General features: G+C 40.2%; 1 protein-coding gene across 7 annotated transcripts in view; it reads left to right on the top strand.

Annotated features, from left to right (window-relative positions):
• EXOC4 (exocyst complex component 4) overlaps nt 1–24,098 on the top strand; it is an 807,451-nt gene that overhangs the window by 203,160 nt on the left and 580,193 nt on the right. For all 7 annotated transcript variants that reach the window (XR_009600448.1, XR_009600449.1, XM_060414840.1 and 4 more), the window contains exons 8-9: nt 8,504–8,649; nt 17,968–18,056. Coding sequence is in view for 5 of the 7 variants with exons in the window: in XM_060414840.1 (XP_060270823.1) it covers nt 8,504–8,649; nt 17,968–18,056 (235 nt within the window). In the remaining 2 variants the exon portion in view is untranslated. The remainder of the gene's footprint in view (nt 1–8,503; nt 8,650–17,967; nt 18,057–24,098) is intronic.

Here is a 24,098-nt window from a genome sequence, read left to right on the forward strand (position 1 = left end):
CATTTTATTTACCTATTGAAAGCTTTTTCCTGCCTCCTCATTCTGTACTTGACTTCAGTACTAGGGTTACAGACCCTGAGAAGTTTGTGAATTTACCACTTTTCCAGGCTTATCTCTCAGGCTTCATTTTTATGTTACCTGAACTATTTTGTAGTTAACTTAAGAAGGCACCTGAAATTTTCCCAACACTGTTTCTTTGTTTTTTCTGTCCTTTCTGCCTTTTTTTTTTTTTTGCTTTTTATACATTATAAGATTATATTTTTGTCCTATTGTGCCGTGATCTTGAAACTCTTTATTGTCCTATGCATGCTCAGTCACTTCAGTCATGTCCGACTCTTTGCAGCCCTATAGGCTGTGGCCCACCAGGCTCCGCTTGTCCATGGGATTCTTCCAGGCAAGAATGCTGGAGTGGGATGTCTTGCCCTCCTCCTGGGAATGCTCACAACAATTTCTTTGACCCGATGCTTTCTACTTTCTCTCTTGTGTTATAGTCATTCTTGTGTCTGTATGACTAGATAAGCACATTGAGGGAAGGTTTGATTGATTTGGCTTGATTTGACTTTTAATTCCCTTAAAATTTTAATTTATATGTAGTAAAATTCACTTGTTTTGATATTAGGATTTTTTTTTTTAGTCTTGTTTTCATATCCAGGATAATACTTTGCACATTTTACATATTAAGTAAATATATTTAATTTAAAGTAAATGAAAACTTTCTTTTAAAATTGGGATTTCTTTGCTAAAAACTCTTCTTTTGAGGGGACTGAGGGGAGCTAACTGTCTCTTTGAGACTTATCAGGAATTTGACAGAGGACCAGAAAATACTTGTGTAACTCTTGGAATTTTTTTGGTTTCTTTTACTTTGAACACTAAGGAACTGTTCACAAGACCATATACATAGTAGTCTTAATGATACAATTGCCACTGATAATGAGCATAGTTAAGCAGGCAGCCTTTTATTTGCAGAATGACTGGTTTGCTTATGGCAGAATATTTTAGTCTTTATATAATAGGGAAATAAGACTGCCATTTTCAAAAGATAACTTTTTCTGTTTTTCTTTGTTACAAATATTTCGCTCATTAGCAACCTTATGGGGGAAATCTGATAGTTTTTAGTAATTGTAAATAGTGGTCCTCATTTTTAAAAATAGCATTGCATTGTTTCAGTCTTACTGTTTAGCCTGTCTGGATTCAAGGTGATAGTCTACGGGGTGGACTACTCTGATTTTGCTCCTCCTCGTCCTCCGAATTTCTCTTCTCAAATTCCGGACATCCTGGTTTCCCTTTACCTAGGCCTTGTGTCCGCCATCCAGACAGCCTGGAGTTTCTGCTTGGTTTCTGCTCTTACTGCGTGGTCCCTGGAAGGGGTGCTCCGGGGAAAGGCCAAGGGAGCTCACCTCATGTGCTTCCTTTCTTCCAGGGGTCATAACCAAAGTTACTGCCTAATTTAGTTCCTCTATAAGGTCTTCAACTTCTGTGTTTTTTTTTTTTTCAGCTTTTATAATTATTATCAGTATGAGGGTTAATCCATTGAAAGCCACTTTGCTGGTCTTAGAACAGAAACTCCTGGGCATCTGTATTTTAAAAGAGCAAATTATTTAAAACTGCAGTATTTATTATAGGCATATACAAGGTACCACATAAGGAAGTTGAGCCTTAGTTCATAGTGGGAGCTCAAGGTGATTTTTTTTTTTTTTCACCTTAGTACTGCTACCGCCATGTAGTAATCTAATTCTCAGATTCATGGTAGGGAGGGGGCTGGTAGAGGGACACAAATACAGTATGGCTTTGATATAAATCATTGAACATATGAAGGTTGTAGCCTGGAGAATCGCTCTCCTAGTCGCAAAGGTTGAAATCTGTGCAAACCACTACTCCTGTTTAGATGCATATTAGTATATTATTAGTATATATTTATTTATACATAGAATATATACATATAATATATTCTGTATACATATAATATATTCTGTATACATAGGATATATACATAGATGCATATTAGTATATATTCATTTATCCAGAGATAGCTTAGTGAAGAAACAAAGACTCATTCAGATTATCATAAGGAAAAAATAAGGAAAACATACTGAAGACTGTAAGGATATATTGCGGGACCCAAGGGTAGAAAGTCTAAGACCTTATCAGATCAGTTTGAGACCTTTGCACTGTGGAAAACTTAGTTTGCAAACTGTGAATCTCTCTGCTGTGAGTCTTCTCATTTCTCTCTGGTCCTCTGGTTCATTCTTTATTCTCTCTGTGCAAATTGGCTTTCTGTGATTTTTCATCCACATGGTAAAAGATGATTGCCCCAGGGTATTTACATCTCCTCACTTACATTCACCAGCACAGACTGTATCCCACTAACACATTCCTAGGAGAGAGAAATCTGACTAGCTGATTGAGGGTTGGCTGTTTCCTTGGCAAAGTAGGCTCTGACCTAGAGAGATCCCAGGGTACAGGCCTGGCTCCTCCCAAATCCATTAATGGTTGGGAAACAGTCCTTATGTGAGGCGAGCATTTTGTAAGCTGAAAGACACTAAAAGGATCTACCCTATTAAGTATCTAGAAGGATCTCGATGTTTCAGAAAGTAGCTAGTTGGATAAATGGAGAAGCTGATAATAGGAGATGTGTTAATTCTAAGTCTGTAAATCTCTCATTTATTTAAAAACAAAATTCTTCATGGATAACCACAAGCAGCCATATGTTAAATAAAGAGGACTATATGGTAAATGAGGGATTCATTCAGAATGATGTTATCAATGTTAGAGCATGTTATAAATCTCAGCATCTTGGCCTTGCTTTATATATCATGGAATTTCTGACTAGCATCTTACGAACTGCTAATCAGTATTCTAGCAGAAGAGATGCCTGACCATCCCAGTTAGTGTGCTCTGCTAAAGCATTATATTTCTTTGCTTCTACCACAGAACTGTCTAACATACCAGATACTCAGTAAATACATTTGAATCATTATATCACTGGTATATATAGATTTTTCAGGTGCTTTTCAATTATACTTTCATATTTCTTATCCTTAGTTTTATTAAGTTAAACAGAAAGGTGGGGTTTTTCCATAATACCATATAGGAAAACCCCAAACAAACATTTTGGCCAACCCAATACAAATGAACACCTTTTAAGTTAAACTTAAAGCACAGATATTAACTATGCCTTTTAATTTTTTGAACTCTTGATCAACAAGAAATAGTACTTCCTGGTACTTACAAAGAGAAAAGAGATGCATGTCTGAGATAAGAAGGAATGTAAAATCAAGAATTATTATCTTCTGCAGATTTTCTGTGGGCAGAATGTATCTGATACTATATGAATGCCCTTTGACCCTGGAATTCCAATCTTGGGTGATTTTCCCCAGGCAAAAGACAAGCTGTATAGCTTATTTCTTTTCATAAAAATGGAAATTTGAATTCATCCGTGAGCGCTTAGGAAATTTATGTACAATTTCGAAGATGCAGTATGTTATCCACAATGATGTAAAATCACCAAAAAATGATATGGTTATATGTTAATACCAAGCATCTGGTGTTTGTGTCAAGACTCTGTAGTAGAAGATTTAACCTAATTCAGACACATTTCAGGCATCTTAAAGTAGGGGCTATTTGTTCTTTGAGATATTAGAAAAAATTACACCTTTGCCAATTTGAGTGTCAACATAAAACTTTTACCTGTTTTAAAGCAGTATTTTTCAGCTGGTGGTGAATGTTATTAGGAAAAAGAAGGAAACACAAGGAAGGAAGCAGACATCACAAAGCCTGTGGTTAAAATTGCACCTCTCTCTTTGTTACTTTATTCACAGTGTAGGTTTTTGTACCCTGGAGTCATTCATAGGGCTCTTTCTGCTTTGGAGACTATCGCTAATTTGCATCTAACAACATACATTCATCAAGGCTTCTCATCACTTGCTTTTTAAAAAATTCATCGGTTCCCTATATTTTCTGATTGACTGGTATGTTGAATGGCTCTGTGATGGAAGTAAAGAAATACAATGCTTTAAGGAACATAAAGTTCCTCCTATTTATTAATGGTGAGGCATCTTTTCCTTAGATAATAGCTAATAGTATCGAGCAGTTTTGGATGAATACTTATTTACTGATATGTAAAGTGGGTACTTGAGGAGCTCAGAAAAGGAAACAGCTCATTTCCAATGGCCTGGGAAAGGAGTTGTTGAAGTGAAAATATTGGAACTGTTTTTTGGAAGGGTCTGTTAGGAGAGAGGGTAGTCTAGGATAAACATTCCAGAAATGAGAGGGCTTAGGTGTATACAGGGGAAAGTTAAGTCTGTGATCTTGATTGGAGTGCTGGCTTCATCTTGAGAATAAGATATGATTGGAATATTGAGGTCAGATTGTTGTAAATGATGAGATGGGGAGCCTTGTGATGGTAGCAGCAACTGTGTTTGTTTTTTATTTTTTTTCTTTATAATTTTTATTGGAGTTGAGTTGATACTGTGTAAGTTTCAGGTATACAGCAAAGTGAATCAGTTGTACATATATACATCAACTCTCTTTTAGATTCTTTTCCCAGGTAGGCCATTACAGAGTCCTGAGCAGAGTTCCTGTGCTATACGGTGGGCTCTTCTCAGTAACCTGTTTTACGTGGGCTCCTCTGATGTCTCAGATGGTAAAAGAATCCGCCTGCAATGCAGGAGACCCCGGTTCGATCCCTGGGTCAGGACCATCCCCCAGAAAAAGGAATGACAACCCACTCCAATATTCTTGCCTGGCGAATCCCATGGACAGAAGAGCCTGGTGGGGTGCAGTCCCAGGGTCGCAAAGAGTCAGACACCACTGAGCAACTAACACTTTCACTTTTTTCTCTTTTTCAGTGTGTATATGTCAATCCTAATTGCCCTTTGCCCCCCTGTAACTGTGCATGATTGTTTTCCACATCTGTAACTCTATTTCTGTTTTGTAGATAAAATCACTTTTACACTTTTTTTGAGCAACATTTTTTTAAGGAAGAACACTATTGAGGGTGTAGGAGGATTGGAAGAATAAGAGATGGGAGAACTCAATGAGGAAAACTCACTGGTGGTGACTGTCAGAATGGACCAGAAGGGCAAACTCATTGAGTTGAGAAAGAGAGATGAGTGAATTTGGGCACAGACTCCTTTGTGAATACAAAGGATAAGGGGGAATGTATTAAAGATTGTTCTGAAGTTTTAAACCTGGAGATCAGTGACAGTAAGAAAATACTAAACAGAAAGTTGAAAGAAGGAATTACTAATTTTTATGGGGAGATGATTTAGGTTTCAGAATTTAGGATTGATTTTATGTGAAATAAATGAATAGGTCAGGCATGAAGTCACAGATGTAGGATTGAAGCTTGGGAGAGAAATGAAGATAAAGACCACATCATGGTAGAGGACATAATATATGTGGAGACTGCTTTTTAAAGTTTAGAACCAAAAGACAGAAAGGAAACAAGGTAATAGATTGTGAGATATTTGTGTGACAAAGGAAGATATTTGTCAACAGAAAAATGTATTAGAAATAGTACATTTGTATAGATAGGGAGAAGTTGATGAATAGAAAGACTAAGAATCCTGAGCTCTAATAATTAAGGGGATGTGGAGAAAAAGAACATGACCATAAAATACCTGGATTTTAAGGACGCTGCTTAGTTATGTCCTGGTCAGTCAATATTTTATTATAAAAGGACAGCCATTGATTTCTAGGACAATAATTACTTCAGAAGAATTACTTTGGTGTAGTGTGGCTTTGGTAGAAACATAATTCTGCCATACTGGTGTAATAACCAACATTTAAGTGAAACCAGGGTATTTGTAGACATCATTCTGTGTTAAAATGTGAAAGATGTCAACAAGTTGAAATTCCTTTCTGATTTACTGAACTTCTTTTGATAACAGATTCCTGCAAACTTTATTAACATCAGCGCTAAATCTGCAAAATAATTGAGTCCCTCACTGGAATTGTTACTAGAGACCCAATTCAATTCTCTCTCTGACTGTTGTGCAATTTGGGTGATATATTAACAGAGATAGTACTTGTCATTATATTACTTCCTCAGCATACTGAGTAATACTCCAGGGACCTCATAAAGAAAAAAAACAAAACATTGACCAATCTCTTAACATGTTTTCTTCTTTCCCAGTGAACTCTTTATTGTACAGAAAATCAAATGAAGTACATTAATTGTGCGGAGGATGAAATAAAAGAAGCCCACAGGGGCTTCCCTGACAGCTTCAACAGTAAAGAATCTGCCTGCCAGTGCAGGAGATGCAGGTTTGATCCTTGTGTTGGGAAGATCCCCTGGAGAAGGAAATGGCAACCCACTTCAGTATTCTTGCTGGGAGATCCCATGAGCCTGGTGGGCTATGGTCCATGGGGGTCTCAAAAATGCCAGACACAACTTACTGACTAAACAGCAACAACAAAAATCCATTCACTGGCAGCTGCATCGGTCTCATTGATAGTTTCTATGCAGTTAGAGTGGACTGTCATGGGGAAGAAAATAGACTGGTGGGAACTAAACCTGAGTTGAAATCCTGACCTGTTACACTGTAAATATAAGACCTTAGCCTAGTTTCTACTTCCCTCCTTTCTTCCCTCTCTTTTTCTTTTGAGCTTTTTAAAGAGCATTTTAAAGCTCATAGTAAATTGATGGGAAACGTACAGAAAGTGAAAGAGAAAGTCGCTCAATCATGTCCGACTCTTTGCAACCTCATGGGCAATACAGTCCATGGAATTCTCCAGGCCAGAATACTGGAGAGGGTAGCCTTTCCCTTCTGCAGGGGATCTTCCCAACCCAGGGATCAAACCCAGGTCTCCTGCATTGCGGGCAGATTCTTTACCAGCTGAGCCACAAGGGAAGCCCAAGAATACTGGAATGGGTAGCCTATCCCTTCTTCAGGAATCTTCCCAACCCAGGAATCGAACCGGGGTCTCCTGCATTGCAGGCGGATTCTTTACCAACTGAGCTATCGGAAGCCAGAGCGTACAGAAATTTCTTGTTAACTTCTGCTCCCCCACGCCCATATGGGCTAGTTTTTTTAACACCACTAATTCTCAGTTTAATCATCTCTAAATTACAATTAGTAACACGTCATAGATTTGAGGATTGAGTAAGATCATGTTTTTAAAATGCCTGATATGTGATAAGTACTCAGTAATCATAATAGAGACATAATTGGCTTTAAAACTTACTTGGAGCAGTATAGTCACAGGTGCTTCATAAATGTTTTCTGATGATAGTGCTTAATATGGTTCTCACACTTTGAATGAATGAATACACACACACACACACACGCACACATCCCTATGTGCAGGGATACTAGTGATATGGGACCCTGAGTCTGAAAAGCTTTCACTTCCGTCATGGATAGAATTGTTTGCCTACATGTACTGTTATACCACTTGGTTATCGGGACATTGTAAATGTGTCGAGTTATTATACAAGTGAGTTGATAGACTTTAGTCGCAGGTTAGGAACTGGGACTGTTCTTAGGAACCGTGGTGATTTCTATTCCAGATCTGCTGTTTTCTTTACGAATAGTGGGGACTTTTTACTATACTTGTCTTAGAGATAGTACAACTGATTCTAGCTCAGGCCCCTGAACCCCTGAGGCTCTGAAGTGGATTGATTTTTACAAGCAGGACCTGCTGGCAGTAGTGATTTAAAAACAACAACAAACCTGTTGCTTTGACCCTCTGCAGATGAGTAGTGGCCTCAAAGTTATTTGCAGGTCAAGACCACCTAGTCCGCTGTGGCCTGCGCTGGCCTGGTTGGCAGGTGTTTTAGATTGCTGGTCCGTTTCCTTGTCTGTGTTCGGAGAACTGACCTCCCTGATAAGATTTTGTTCTTTAAATGAAGTAACACATCTAAGTGGATTAGCGCCTCACCTGCAACGTAGTAAGCCCTCAGTAAACATGGCGTTACTGCTGATGCTGCTATAATTTGGCATAATGAGGATTAAATTATGACTGCAGGAGTATATTGCTTGACTCACCCAACTTCATGCCTGACACATAGTAGACCCTCAATAAAAACTTCCCATTTACCCCCATGTGCAAATGCCCACTATACCCTGTTCTCAGTTTTAGGCATGGTTAGCAAATCAGTGGGGACTTCCCTGGTGGCTCAGATGGTAAAGTGTCTGTCTACATTGCGGGAGACCTGGGTTCAATCCCTGGTTTCGGAAGGTCCCCTGGAGAAGGAAATGGCAGTCCACTCTAGTACTATTGCCTGGAAAATCCCATGGACAGAGGAACCTGGTAGACTACAGTCCATGGGGTCGCAAAGAGTTGGACACAACTGAGCGATTTCACTTTAACTCACTTTAGCAAATTGATGGCTTTCTGGCCATAATGAATCTTTCCTTAGGTCTACTACTAGAAATAATGAATAGCTAGGTTAATATCCTTCTTAGTCAAGGTGGTTTTAGAATGAGGTCTTCATGGTTTTAAAATTGCATATCGTAAAGGTGCATGTTAATTTTAATCTGTTTATCTGCTTGTACAGATGCTGTTGACTGAGTACTTGGATATGAAAAATACACGTACAGCCTCTGAACCATCAGCTCAGCTCAGTTATGCCAGCAGTGGACGTGACTGTGCAGCCTTTTTTGCCAAGAAGAAACCTCAAAGGCCAAAAAATTCTCTTTTCAAGTAAGTATCTCACTGCTGGTAAGATAGATGTTGAGATGTGTTAGATCCAAGTTTAATGGTTTTCTACTTTATTAACAGTCATTATTTCACCCAGTTAAAGTTGATTTGAAAGAATTATGGTAGCAATATATAGTCCTCTCATATACTAAATACATATATTCAATTTTGTGTACTTTCGTCTTCTGTAAGAGAAGTGGCTATTTTGGACTATGGTTGCTGGACTATCTAAAACTTTTAATAAAAATTTCTGGAATTCATTTCTGGGTATTTTTATATAAAATGAAGAGAAATTCCCCTCTTGTTTCTGGGGAATTTTATATGGAATGAAAGGAAATGAAATATTTTAGCTTTTGCAAAGGCCCCAAGTGCCAAGAAACAACTGTTGTTAATAAAGTCATAAAGCTAGCTAAGTAGTATTGGGTTTTATTTGAATTAATAAGAGAATAATGTGGACATTCTTTTTTCCTTATTATGACCAACTACTCTCCTCAGCTGGTCATAAGTTAGTGTCACTTGGTAACAGCTTACAGTTAATATTATTATTAACATTAATAGTAATAACAGTAACAGCTACCATTGCTCAAGTGCTTACTATGTACCAGGCACTGTGATAAATGGGTTACTCAGGAGAGTCTCAATTAATCATAATTCAGATTATATCAAATTTGGGCATCAAGAGTAGTGGTTAATGCTTCTGAGTCCTTACTAAGTGCTAGCCAAGGCATAAAGCCATTTTCTTGGATTATCTCATTTACTCATTCATTATAAAAATCTTATGGGGGTGGGTACTATTTTTCATCCTCTTTTACACATGAAAAAAAATTGAGGCACTGACTCCTTCAGTTTAGTTCAGTCGCTCAGTTGCGTCCGACTCTTTGCGACCTCATGAATCGCAGCACGCCAGGCCTCCCTGTCCATCACCAACTCCCAGAGTCCACCCAAACTCATGTCCATCAAGTCGGTGATGCCATCTAGCCATCTCATCCTCTGTCATCCCCTTCTCCTCCTGCCCCCAATCCATCCCAGCATCAGGGTCTTTTCCAATGAGTCAACTCTTCACATGAGTGGCCAAAGTATTGGAGTTTCAGCTTCAGCATCAGTCCTTCCAAAGAACACCCAGGACTGATCTCCTTTAGAATGGACTGGTTGGATCTCCTCACAGTCCAAGGGACTCTCAAGAATCTTCTCCAACACCACAGTTCAAAAGCATCAATTTTTCGGCGCTCAGCTTTCTCTATTGTCCAACTCTCACATCCGTACATGACCACTGGGAAAACCATAGCCCTGACTAGAGGGACCTTTGTTGGCAAAGTAATGTCCCTGCTTTTGAATATGCTACCTAGATTGGTCATAACTTTCCTTCCAGGGAGTAAGCGTCTTTAATTTCATGGCTTAGACACATACAATTTAGTAGAGAAGACAGACAAGTGAATACTTGGTGATTTACCATGAGTGCATGGTATTGGTGGAGGCCATGAAGGGACTCCCAATCAAAATCAGCTCTTAAGCTTCTCAGGAGACTACTAACACCTTCCTGGGAGCAAAGCCAGTCCTTCCCCTGAATTAACAGAGCTTTGGGAAACAAAGCCTACCAGGCACTACTGGCATGGTGTGGTTCATTCTCAGGGTCAATGCCTTTCTCTGCTCAGCCCTAGTCAGAGGAGGTTATTGAACAGCATACATGGTAAAGAAAAGCCCATTGGAAACCAAAATCTATTTATCAAAATTACACATGATCTAAATGCAGTGTGATATCCTGGAACAGGAAAAGATTATTAGCGGAAAATTTTTGTGAGAGTCAAAGGAAGTCTGTAGTTCAATATCATACCCATGTTAATTTATTAGATGCAACAAAATGTACTGCAGTTATGTAAGACATTAGCATTAGGGAGGGTTTGGGGTGAAAGGTATACAGAAACTCTTTGTACTGTTCTGTATCTTTTCTCTAAACTTGATTCCAAAATTCAGTTTTTTTTAAAAAAAATTTAAAACTTGACACACTAGAGGTTAAGGAACTTAACAGAAGTTAACATAACTAGCAAGTGGTAGAAACAGGATTTAAATCTTGGCTAACCTATGTCCTTGGGAGGATTAATAGATATTTAAAAAATCATATCTGAGCATGTAAAGTGAGTACAGAAATACATCCCAGTGTTGTGGATTCCTTCTTTTTAAATATTTGGAAGTCCAGTATCCTCTGATGACTCACTTTTGAGATTTGTTTTCTATCAGGTATTCATAGAGTTCTTAATCATTAAGGGAGTTTTCAGCAGTTCATTTATCTTGCAGTCTTGAGGAGAGGAGATTTCCTGTGCCCACACTGTAGTAAAATCCATTCTGTTTATTGAATTTGTTCTTTAAAAAACAACAACAACAAAAAGTTTTATTCATAGGTTGTTTGTAGTATGAGTTAAAATGCTTTAGACTGCAAGTAACATAGGACCCCAAGTGAACAGGTTAACTTGTAAGGTTATTACCTCACACATAGGAGTGACTGTAGAGGATTCCTCAATTCACCAAGACAGTATCAACAAGGACTTGGTCCTTTCCTTTTCTCTTCGCATTCAGTCCCACTCCAGTAAAAATGGTGGTGTCAAGGAAAGTGTGTGACTCATCCCACAAATCTTTTTCTTTTTAAATTAATATGCTTAATTTTTTATAGCCATTTTAGATTGCAGAAAAATTGATTTCCCTTATGTACAGAGTGTTCCTCTGCTCCATAGTTTCTCCTCTGATTAACATCTTGCTTAGGTGTGGCACGTTCGTTACAGTTGAGGAACCAACATTGATACATCATTATTAAAGTCCTTTGTTTATATTAGCATTCACTCTCTGTGTTATATAGTTCCACTGGTTTGGAGAAATACATGACGTCATGTGTCTACCATTATAGTATCTAACAGAGTAATTTCACTGCCCTAAATATCCTGTTTTTCACTTACTCATTCCTCCTTTCCTCCTTACTCCTGAACCCCTAGAAATGACCGATCTTTTTTTGTTTTTAAACTATCTCTGTAGTTTGCTCTTTCTAGAATGCCTTAAAGACAATGCCCAGTCTTTTCAGAGTGGCTTCTTTCACATTTAACGTTCATCCATGTCTTTTGTGGCAACTTCTGTGTTGCTAAATAATACTGGTTTTGTGACTGTACCAGTTTTCCCTTTTAGTTATAGAGAGACATCTTGGTTGCTTCCAGCTTCTGGCAGTTACGGACAAAGTGGTGATAAGCATTCCTGTGCAGGCTTTAGTGTCGGTGTCAGTGTTTGACTCATCTGGGTAAATGCCTCGGAGCGTGATTGCAGGATCACATGGTATGACTATGTTTTAACTTTGTAAGACATGGCCATGCAACTGCCTTCCAAAATGACTTTAACATTTCAAATCCTTTTTAATTCATGAGTAGTGGTTAGTCATCCATTTGTTATCTTTTCTGCCAGTGGCAAAGCCCCTCTGCAAGCCCGTTCCTGAACCATTCACTGGCAAGGGGAAGGGAGACCATGGTGACTGTCTTTAAACCAGTCAGAGTTCATCTTTGGTAATAGGTCTCTAGCTAGACAGGGGCCCCCTTCCGCTGAGCTTCCTGCTGAGTGAGGAGGGATGGAGAACACAGATGCCCAGATAGACTCGAGGCTGTGCCAGCAAGCAAGATATAGTGGGAGAAAGGTGGTTGATGGAGGCAGCTAAGACTGCCTCAGGTACTGCCTAAGGCCTATTGTTAGGCCTTTTCTTTCCTCCCTCCCTTGCCTTCCTTCTTCCACTCCTGCTCATCCTCCTCTTCCCTCCTCAAGCTCAACTGACCATTTTCACTCTGCGCATATTGCCGGAAGCAAGTTTCAGGGTGTTTAGATTTGATGCTGTCACCCTTCACCCCTGACTGTGAACGTCAGACCACATAAGCATTTTTAGATACTTAACCAATCTTGAAATTGTGGTTTTTGAAAACATAAGTTATTGAAAGTGAGTAAGTGAACTTAAGAAATCATTACTGCAGCAATGAAATTAAAAGACGCTTACTTCTTGGAAGGAAAGCTATGACCAACCTAGATAGCATATTCAAAAGCAGAGACATGACTTTGCCAACAAAGGTCCATCTAGTCAAGGCTATGGTTTTCCAGTGGTCATGTATGGATGTGAGAGTTGGACTGTGAAGAAAGCTGAGCGACAAAGAATTGATGCTTTTGAACTGTGGTGTTGGAGAAGACTCTTGAGAGTCCCTTGGACTGCAAGGAGATCCAGCCAGTCCATTCTAAAGGAGATCAGTCCTGGGTGTTCTTTGGAAGGACTGATGGCTAAAGCTGAAACTCCAGTACTTTGGCCACCTCATGCCAAAAGTTGACTCATTGGAAAAGACTGTGATGCTGAGAGGGTTTAGGGGCAGGAGGAGAAGGGGACGACAGAGGATGAGATGGCCGGATGGCATCACCAACTTGATGGATGTGAGTTTGAGTGAACTCTGGGAGTTGGTGATGGACAGGGAAGCCTGGCGTGCTGCGATTCATGGGGTTGCAAAGAGTTGGACATGGCTGAGAAACTGAACTGAACTGAACACATGTATTATTGTTGCATAGTAATAGAATGAAGGGATGGAGCCAAAGCAAAAAACAATACACAGCTGTAGATGTGACTGGTGATAGAAACAAGGTCCGGTGCTGTAAAGAGCAATATTGCATAGGAACCTGGAATGTTAGGTCCCTGAATCAAGGCAAATTGGAAGTGGTCAAACAGGAGATGGTAAGAGTGAATGTCGACATTCTAGGAATCAGTGAACTAAAATGGACTGGAATGGGTGAATTTAACTCAGATGACCATGATATCTACCACTGTGGGTAGGAATCCCTTAGAAAAATGGAGTAGCCCATCATGGTCAACAAGAGTCCGAAATGCAGTACTTGGATGCAATCTCAAAAATGACAGAATGATCTCTGTTCGTTTCCAAGGCAAACCATTCAGTATCACAGTAATCCAAATCTATGCCCCAACCAGTAACGCTGAAGAAGCTAAAGTTGAACCATTCTATGAATACCTAAAAAATCTTTTAGAACTAACATCCAAAAAAGATGTCCTTTTCATTATAGGAGACTGGAATGCAAAAGTAGGAAGTCAAGAAACACCTGGGGTAACAGGCAAATTTGGCCTTGGAATACGGAATGAAGCAGGGCAAAGGCTGATAGAGTTTTGCCAACAGAACACTCTGGACATAGCAAACACCCTCTTCCAACAACACAAGAGAAGACTCTACACATGGACAACACCCGATGGGCATCTCTGAAATCAGATTGATTATATTCTTTGCAGCCAAAGATGGAGGAGATCTATACAGTCAGCAAAAACAAGACCAGGAGCTGACTGTGGCTCAGATCATGAACTCCTTATTGCCAAATTCAGACTTAAATTGAAGAAAGTAGGGCAAACCACTAGACCATTTAGGTTGACCTAAATCAAATCCCTAATGATTATACAGCGGAAGTGAGAAATAGATTTAAGGGACTAGATCTGATAGAGTGCCTGATGAACTATGGACGGAAGTTCATGACATTGTACAGGAGACATGCTTCAAGACCATCCCCATGGAAAAGAAATGCAAAAAATCAAAATGGCTGTCTGGGAAGGCCTTACAAATAGCTGTGAAAAGAAGAGAAGCGAAAAACAGAGAGAAGGGAAGATACAAGCATCTGAATGCAGAGTTCCAAAGAATAACAAGGAGAGATAAGAAAGCCTTCCTCAGGGATCAGTGCAAAGAAACAGAGGAAAACAACAGAATGGGAAAGACTAGAGATCTCTTCAAGAAAATTAAAGATACCAAGGAAACGTTTCATGCAAAGATGGACTCGATAAAGGACAAAAATGGTATGGACCTAACAGAAGCAAAAGATATTAAGAAGAGGTGGGAAGAAAACACAGAAGACCTGGATGAAAAAAATCTTCACGACCCAGATAATCATGATGGTGTGATCACTCACCTAGAGTCAGACATCCTGAAATGTGAAGTCAATTGGGCCTTAGATAGCATCACTGTGAACAAAGCTAGTGAAGGTGATGGAATTCCAGGTGAGCTATTTCAAATCCTGAAAGATGATGCTGTGAAAGTGCTGCACTCAATATGCCAACAAATTTGGAAAACTTACCAATGGCCACAGGACTGGAAAAGGTCAGTTTTCATTCCAATTCCAAAGAAAGGCAATGCAAAAGAATGCTCAAACTACCACACAATTGCACTCATCTCACACACTAGTAAAGTAATGCTCAACGTTCTTCAAGCCAGACTTCAGCAATATGTGAACTGTGAACTTCCAGATGTTCAAGCTGGTTTTAGAAAAGGCAGAGGAACCAGAGATCAAATTGCTAACATCTTCTGGATCATGGAAAAAGCAAGAGAGTTCCAGAAAACATCTATTTCTGCTTTCTTGACTATGCCAAAGCCTTTGACTGTGTGGATCACAATAAACTGTGGAAAATTCTGAAAGAGATGGGCATACAGACCACCTGACCTGCCTCTTGAGAAACCTATATGCAGGTCAGGAAGCAACAGTTAGAACTGGACACGGAACAACAGACTGGTTCCAAATAGGAAAAGTAGTACGTCAAGGCTGTATTGTCACCCTGCTTATTTAATGTATATTCAGAGTACATCATGAGAAACGCTGGACTGGAGGAAGCACAAGCTGAAATCAAGATTGCCAGGAGAAATGTCACTAACCTCAGATATGCAGATGACACCATCCTTATGGCAGAAAGTGAAGAGGAACTAAAAAGCCTCTTGATGAAAGTGAAGGAGGAGACTGAAAAAGTTGGCTTAAAGCTCAACATTCAGAAAATGAAGATGGCATCTTGTCCCATCACTTCATGGGAAATAGATGGGGAACCAGTGAAACAGTGTCAGACTTTATTTTTTGGGGCTCCAAAATCACTGCAGATGGTGAAATTAAAAGATGCTTACTCCTTGGAAGGAAAGTTATGACCAGCCTAGATAGCATATTCAAAAGCAGAGGCATTACTTTGCCAACAAAGGTCCATCTATTCAAGGCTGTGGTTTTCCCAGTGGTCATGTATGGATGTGAGAGTTGGGCTGTGAAGAAAGCTGATCACCGAAGAATTGATGCTTTTGAACTGTGGTGTTGGAGAAGACTCTTGAGAGTCCCTTGGACTGCAAGGAGATCCAACCAGTCCACTCTAAAGGAGATCAGTCCTGGGTAATCTAGAAGGACTAATGCAAAGCTGAAGCTCCAGTACTTTGGCCACCTCATGTGAAGAGTTGACTCATTGGAAAAGACTCCGATGCTGGGAGGGATTGGGGGCAGGAGGAGAAGGGGACGACAGAGGATGAGATGGCTGGATGGCATCACCGACTTGATGGACATGAGTTTGGATGAACTCCGGGAGTTGGTGATTGACAGGAAGGCCTGGCGTGCTGCAATTCATGGGGTCACAAAGATTCGGACATGACTGAGTGACTGAACTGAAAACTCATCACTCACACAGAATTAGGCTATTCTTACGGATCTGCCTTTTTCTTGTTTTGGTTCCACCATTAATGAGTCATGTGAGTCAGGGCTGTTTTCCTGTCTCAGTGGCCTTTAATGCCTTTGGCTATAAAATGATTGTGAGACTGGCTAATCCTTCTTGCCACTTTTACTGTAAAATTGTATGAACCTGTGGCTTGTTGCAAACACAAAAAGGATTCCCAAGTAGTAAAAATACATCAGGTCATAAAGGATTCAGATTCTGGCAAGTCCTCTGTCCTATCACATCCATGAAGAACTTTATTGCTGTCTTTAATTGCCCCTAGCCAAGGTTAATTGGGTGTATTTAAGTCTTCTCTTATGGTATTCCGTGTGCCTTTCTAGTCTTTGCTCAAGGTTTTTTTTTTTTTTCCCCCTGTTTGCCGTTTCTCATCAGTAGCTGTCAGTGTGGTTTTTGGAGGTCAGTGGTTTCTTGTCAGCTCTTGACTGGCATGTGGCACTTTTGAAGTACCACGCACTTGGTCTTCCCTCTGGCTATTCATGCCCTCTCAGTTCTTGGCAGGGGGCAGAGAAAGGATCAAGTGACTCAAGTGTTTCCCTCCCAGTGACATTCATCTTGATATTCATCTTCCTTGTCAAAGAATGGATAAAAAAGGCAGAATTAAGAAAATACTGGGGCTCCTTTGTTGTGACCGGAAACCTGTCCCATCATCACGGATGCTCTTTCATTGTGTTTACCCCTGAGTGGCTATAATTCTTCGAAGGATTTCTCCTCTCGGCCTGTTTTCCTGGCTTTGAAAGCCTCAGGTTTGAAATGGGATTTCTTAGCACGTTGAAGGATATACTGTTTGATACAATCATAATTTTTCCTGTTTGTTGTTCCATATCTGCAAGTTACTCTTTTTTTTTTTTTTAAAGAATGAGTGAGTGAACGGACAATGCCTTTACATTTTCTTTTTAATTAAAGAATTTGATGCCTTTTAATTTATTTATTGTTGTCTGTGTCCTTTGGCATTCGGGATCTTAGTTCCCTGACCAGGGATCGAGTCCAGACCTCCTGCATTGGGAGCCCAGAGTCTTAGCCACTGGACCACCAGGGAGGTCCTACTGTAAGTTACTTTCAGGAGTATGATTTGCTTCTGTTTCCATTCACTTTTTTTGGTCATTTTGCTTTTAAAGACATGTTCTAGATCACAAACCTATCCACCATGTTTCTAGCCTCTGAAATCATTTCTGGGGAGATGTGAACAGACATTGTGTAGCTTGGTATTTTTGAAAGTATTTTATATGGCAGATGGCAGGTAAGAATTCTGACAACTGTTTAGAAGGTGTATGGTTTTTGAGGACTGTTATGGAGAGATTGCAGATGTCTTGTTTCTCTGGTGTAGCTATTTAACATCATTTCAAACATCCCACTGTGCTCATCCTCTCACTAGTTGGAAAGGGAAGAGTTCAGCTCCAGGGAGCCAATATTTCTGTGGTGACAGCTGGAAGCCACTGAAGGCTTTTGCATGGTATAGGAGGAAAGTCAGAGTGACTTTATGAGATGCTCTTGTGGATTGCGTATAGGCATCCTGGCGAGGGATCTGAAGACAAAAGAAAGTTGCAAGAGATCAAGTTGTATCAGTTGAAATCAAGAATGAGCAGAAGATCCAAATACTGTCACGGAAGAGCATTTCGCCAGGAATACCATTCACAAATCACGATCCATGGCAGCCTGCCCTGGATCAGGATGTCTTGGTCTTGGACCACTAGTGGGCATCCCATGGATGGGGTAGGATACTTTGGGGATATACGTAGCTGGACACCGCCTATTTGGTTACGCCCTCACTGTGTGTTTTTTGCTGCGTTTCATTGCAGGTTCGAATCCTCCTCCCACGCCATCAGCATGAGTGCCTACTTGCGAGAACAGAGAAGGGAGCTGTACAGTCGGAGTGGAGAGCTTCAAGGTGGGTACCTGACCCTCCCTGGAAAAAGTCGTTCTCTGGAGGACGATCTGAAGTGTTTATAGCATGTGAATTTGAGGTCTGCATTCATAGGATTCTTTCACAATAGCAAAGATTTAAAGACTTGGTAGTCTGTTTCTTCTATCATTTCCCAGCATCTGCCGCCAAGCAGCTAAAACTGTTACTATGGCTGCAGGATTTATAGACCTGCCACCATTCAGGTGGGAACTCAAAGTGAGAAGAAAAGGAGGGCAGTTTCCTTTTGCTTAAAGATGACGGACATGATTCCAGTCACCGTGTAGAGGAATGCCCGTCTTCTGTGGCTGCCATGGTTATTTTAATTATTGTTTTCAATACTTTCTGAAGTATCACAGGAAAGCTTGGGATTTGGAAAAGGGAAAAAGGATGCCTTTAAATAGTGTGTGCTGATGAACATAGCTTTGATACACAGGATATTTGATACTTAGGTGTGGTTACCAAATAGTTGAAATCTGAAGGAGAAAATACTTAAGAAAATAAATAAGTAAATTTAATTAAATAAAATAAAAATCACGCCAATGACATTTTTTCCCCTATGATCAAAAGAATGCTACTCATGGGAAATGTGATCAGTCAAGAAAGGTTCGTGAGGTCTGCTAAATGCAGCACATGTAAGCTCTGAAAGGGATGGAAGTTGTCTGGTACAAATAAAAGATAAGAGCCTGAAGATCCAGTTGTGAAAGTAAGGGAGGAATATTAATATCAGGGAATCTGCCTTGCAATGCAGGAGACGCAGGTTCGATCCCTAGTTGGGGAGTTAAGATGCCCCATGGTGCGCCAACAACAAACAGAGAAAGAAACCCCTCCAGAAACCAAGCAATATCAAACAGTCAGTGGTTAACAGCTAAGCAGATGTTAGGCATAAATTGCTAAGTTTGTTGAGGGAAGGGAATGATTTTTCTAGATTTAATTTCTAGAATTAAAAACCTAGAACTATGTTTCAGGATATAAGGAAAAGAACATTAGCTTACCAGCATCGTATTTAGTACTAAAGTATTGCTATATGTTCTAGAAAACATAAAGTGTATGTTTTGGAGTCTTGACGTGGAGGAGGATGGAGAGCAGTTAGATTTGGAGTAAGTGAAGGAGTGACCCACTGTGTGGTCGGACAAGGAATGAAGGAGGCGGCGATCCAGACCTCTGCAGGCAGCGACCTCCTAGCAATGTAGGATGGACCGCAGAGCTTGGAAGGCAATGGTAGTTCTGGAACACACATTATTGTAGGACTGATTGTAGCTGAACTGCCAGGTAGGGGGTGTAGCGAACCATCTAGGTTTAGAGAGATCTTCCATATCTCCACTTTTTCATCACAGAGTTCACTTGTGAATTCGGAGTTGGCCTAAGGAATAGTTTAAATTTGCCCATATAATTCCTTTCCACCTGGCTTCTAGTATATGACCTCTGGGTTGGGAAGATCTGGAGAAGAGAACGGCAGCCCGCTTTGGTATTCTTGCCTGGAACATCCCATGGATAGAGGAGCCTGGTGGGCCACAGTGCTTGAGGTTGCAGAGTCAGACATGACTGAGTACACATAAGTATGCACTAGACGCTTCTTTTTGGGTAGATAGTAAGCTCAGTGAGTAAGCAGTCTGCTCTAGCCATGTGGAAGGATTTTCTCTGCCCTCCTCCCCATTCGTGGTCCATGATCTCTTGAGAGACAGTAATAGCCAATCAATGAAGAGTAGAGGATTCTGGGCCCATATTGCCTACATTTCAAACCTAGCTCCTGATTTCCCAGCTTCAGAAGCTCTATGCCTCTGCTTATCTCTAGATAGGGATAAAAATAACAGTGCCTACCCCATAAGGTTGTTATGAAAGTTAGGTGAGTTAAGCTGTGAACAGCGTTAAGAAAAGTGCCTGGCATACAGTAACTCTAATGCCTTCCTCCTCAAATGTTGTTATTACTAGTTGTGTCCCTGTAGAGTTTTCATATACATTCTGTTTGTCTCCTCATTGGGCTAAACACTACTCACCTTTCCTACTTAACTTTGTCATTTACCCTGCTGGTCCCTCCTCTCCCGAACTTACCTCCTGCCCACCACCCAGAAAACCACACACACACTCATCTTTCTACCTCTCTCTGAGCTCATTCCCCCTGCTGTGTGCGCACATATTTAGGGTTCCCTTTCTGATGACTTTCTGCACTGTAGTGTGGATTAATGCTCACTGTTTGTGTCTGCCACTGAAGTGTAAGCTCTCAGAAGGAAATGCTTCTTTATCTCCTGTGCTTTGCACAGTGCCCGGTATAATAAATGTTCGATAAAGACTGACTTACTCACTGACAGGAGGAATATGGATGGCAGAGGTCTAAAGTAGGATGGACAGCTTACCACTGAGAATTTAGGGGCCCCAAAGGAGACGGGACCACTGACAGCCATTATCAGCTTCCCAGGTTTCCATTAGCTTTTAAGTTTAGGCTGAAGTTGAGCCTATACATAGATACGTTTTTGTTCTTTGCAGTTATACATGGCTTTATTAAGTACAAATATTGCCCTTGAGCTGTCTGGCCTATGACAGCATTGCCGTGTATAATTGAAAAACACTAAAATCCAGTTAAATTATAGAGGACTTTTATTCTGTGAGGATGGCTAATTGAAGAATCATCATAATCTTGACTAGGAACTTCCCCTCTTTCAAAAAGTTAATTGAAATATGGAACTTTCAAGCAACAGTATATTGTACTTAACCTGTATTGAGCAAAATAGCATTTATCTCTGGTTATAGGTAGAGAGTAGCTAGCAAACAGACCATGTTCACAATAGTCATTAAAAAATAATTGAACTGAACTGATACATCACATGCTTGGTGAGAGACTCTATCACATGACCAGTTACTGTACAAGTTTGATAGTGTTTCATTTAGCAGCCAGAGTTTCTGTGAAAGAGTGCTTTTAATATTGCAGGGAAAAAAGGTTGGAGGGGGTCATACCTATTTTCCATTAAAAACAGTCATTCTTTCTCAGTTATTCTGTTAATCTGACTGGTCCAAGGACCACAGTGAGATCCACATTTCAGCTTATCCTGAAAAGGTGTAGCTGAGTAGTTCAGTCACATCATGAGAGACTGGCAGATTTTCGTCCCTTCTCTCAACACCACGTAGCTGCAGTGGTTTGGTTCATGAGGTCAGCTCTTCCTTTTGTTGTAGGAGCATGGTAGAAGACAGACCATCAAAGTAACATTAAAAAACTCAAATCTGACAAAAAGTTCAGTTCCTGCCAACACTTCCAATTCATCATGCAATTACAAATGTTACCCAACCTAACAACCCGCAAGGGGAAGAAAAGAATAAAAAAAATGAGATTTCTCTGGTACCATCAACCCATCTCAGTTGGCTCTAACTGCCAGGGTACAGATGGTTCATTATATAGTCTGCTGTTGGCAATTGGGCTGAGGAGGTGGGGGTGCGATTTCCAAGTGTGCAGGGTAACAGGTGGAAATCAAACTTATGTATGTGTCTCCGTTAATCACAGACGTCCTGTTGTTCTGAGCCTCTTCACTGGTTCATTGTTCGGCTTAGGCAGCCATGTGGTAGCTTAGAAAGATACTCATTTTAATGAATGTGTAGCTTGAATATAGCATCTCAGGTTTAGTGCGTGATTCTTCAGGAGAATAAGATAGCTAATGAACACATTATCTCATGAGGATTAAAAAAAAAAAAAAAAAAGTCAAAATACTCACTGCAGCCCATGACCAAAATAAGCTCTTTGGTTAATCAGTCCCTGTGCCTCCATCCTCTCATTTGAAAAATAGAGCTGTTATCATTTCTGACTCTTTTAGGGGGATATTGTGACTGGTAAATTAGATAATAAAACTCTGGAAAAATTAGAATAGCTATAATTGATTGAAATTAAAATGGAGTTTAAAACAATTGATTGTTGCAGACGGAAGGGAGCTGCCCCCCTACCTCTATCCCTCATTTTCTCCTCCCCTCCCCTCCCCTCCCGTTGTTTCTCTGGGTTGGCTCTCCTCAAGGTCACCAACGACCTCCATCTTGGCAAATTTTGTGTTTGCTTTTCTGCGTTCCTCTCACTGTCTCTCTCAGCAGCTGCTTTCCGTTTTTCTTTCTCGTGTTCTTTCTGAGTCTTCTCAAGGGCTCCGTGGAGTGTCTCACCGTCTGGTCCTGGAATCTCTCCTGTGCTCCCTGTGTGGCCTTTCCCCAGACGAGCTCAGCCAAAACCAAACTTTGCCTGCGGCCTCAGTACAGCTGACTTCCAACTCTGGGTCTCCTGCCCAAATCTCATTATTGTTTCCCGATCTCTTCCAGCATCCTGTCTCCCCTTCTTGCATCCTATCATTCTTAATCTCAGCAGGTTTTTTACGTTCCTCATGATACATTAAAAAAATATATACATCTCCTTAACACATTATTGACTGGTGATTTTTTGCAGAAGCTACTAATGCCTATGGTCGGCGATTTGTTATGTGTGAATTTTGAAACACTCCGGTCAATAATATTTGGGTAACAAAAGATGTATTAATACTCCTCTGGTCAGTCAGTGGTTAACTTGTTAATTTTCTGCACTTCCCTCAGAATGCAAGCATAGGTAGTGTGTTCCACGGCCTGGGACAGTGCTTGACTTGAATTAGGCACTTAGAAAATACATGATGAAGGAGGAGACCTCTGTCCTCAACCTGATACGTAGGTTCAAGCTTACTTATTTGAGAAACCCTGCTGCTAAGTCGCTTCAGTCATGTCCGACTCTGTGCGACCCCATAGACGGCAGCCCACCAAGCTCCCCCGTCCCTGGGATTCTCCAGGCAAGAACATTGGAGTGGGTTGCCATTTCCTTCTCCAATGCATGAAAGTGGAAAGTGAAAGTGAAGTCGCTCAGTCCTGTCCGACCCTCAGCAACCCCATAGATTGCAGCCTTCCAGGCTCCTCCGTCCGTGGGATTTTCCAGGCAAGAGTACTGAGGTGGGCTGCCACTGCCTTCTCCAGTGGGGGGGTCTTAATAAACAGACTTGTAGTTCTGTGATTCGTCTATGTTCATTTTTAAAGATGTTAGAACTCACGAGTGAGTAGAGTACATTAATTGTCACTGATCCAGGTTGAAATGTGTGCTCAGTTTTGATTCCAGTTTCTTCTGTGTCCTGGGGCTACTTAGTGCTTCTGTTTGTTCTCAGTTATATCACCTTTAAGAGTATTAGTTTTATTCCCATTAGTTTAATGAGTAGCATTTCTATGGCCCTGACATTGAAATAGTCTGTAAAGCTCCAACCACTTGAGAATTGACTTCTCTAAGAGGATTTGCTTTACATAGTAAATACAGAAGTACTGGCATCAGGGAAAAGTGGGCTCTTTCACTGACCTGACCTGAATTTTCTGAGTTTTTCTCTCTAACGGGTTGTTGGTAACTGGGGTTGTGAATACTTAATAATATTGTATGTAATTAATCTGCTTGGGGGTGCCTTAAAGTAAGGCAATATTTGAAATAGATTAACCATGAGTTGATTATCCTTTTCACAGAGAATTTATAATAAGAGTCTCCTAAGTAGCAAGCTGTTCTATAATGGAACATTTAAAGCAAGATTTCACGTATGCATACATTTTCAGGGACATTTTGGCTGAAGTGAGGCACAGTGATCTCATACTCATACCACTCTTTTGTTTCACAGCCTTAAATACAAGAACTTGTAAAGCTTTATATCCTGAAATCTGATAAGAAAATTCTTTGTAGTCTTTAAAATTTTGCTTAATGACTTTGTTAATAACTCAGTAACAATATGCAGGTGACATGGGTTTAAAAAAAAAAGTACTTTTTTTGGTTAAAATTGCATATAATTATTTCAAAGTAACCTTAATCTTTTAGAGTTAGCTCTTCTGTTTTAAGTTCTAAAATTGATTCCCCCTCCTTTGGGGTATTTAATGTTCTTTGTAAAAAGACAGATCATAACTTACTTATAGGTAAGATTTGTCTCATAATGAAATTATAATCAAATTTTTATAAGTGCTAATTTCTTTGTCTGTTCCTAAGAAGTAGTATAATAATAAATGTACTTTCCTCAG

This window comes from Ovis aries, chromosome 4, assembly GCF_016772045.2.
Source record: "Ovis aries strain OAR_USU_Benz2616 breed Rambouillet chromosome 4, ARS-UI_Ramb_v3.0, whole genome shotgun sequence".
NCBI lineage: Eukaryota > Metazoa > Chordata > Mammalia > Artiodactyla > Bovidae > Ovis > Ovis aries.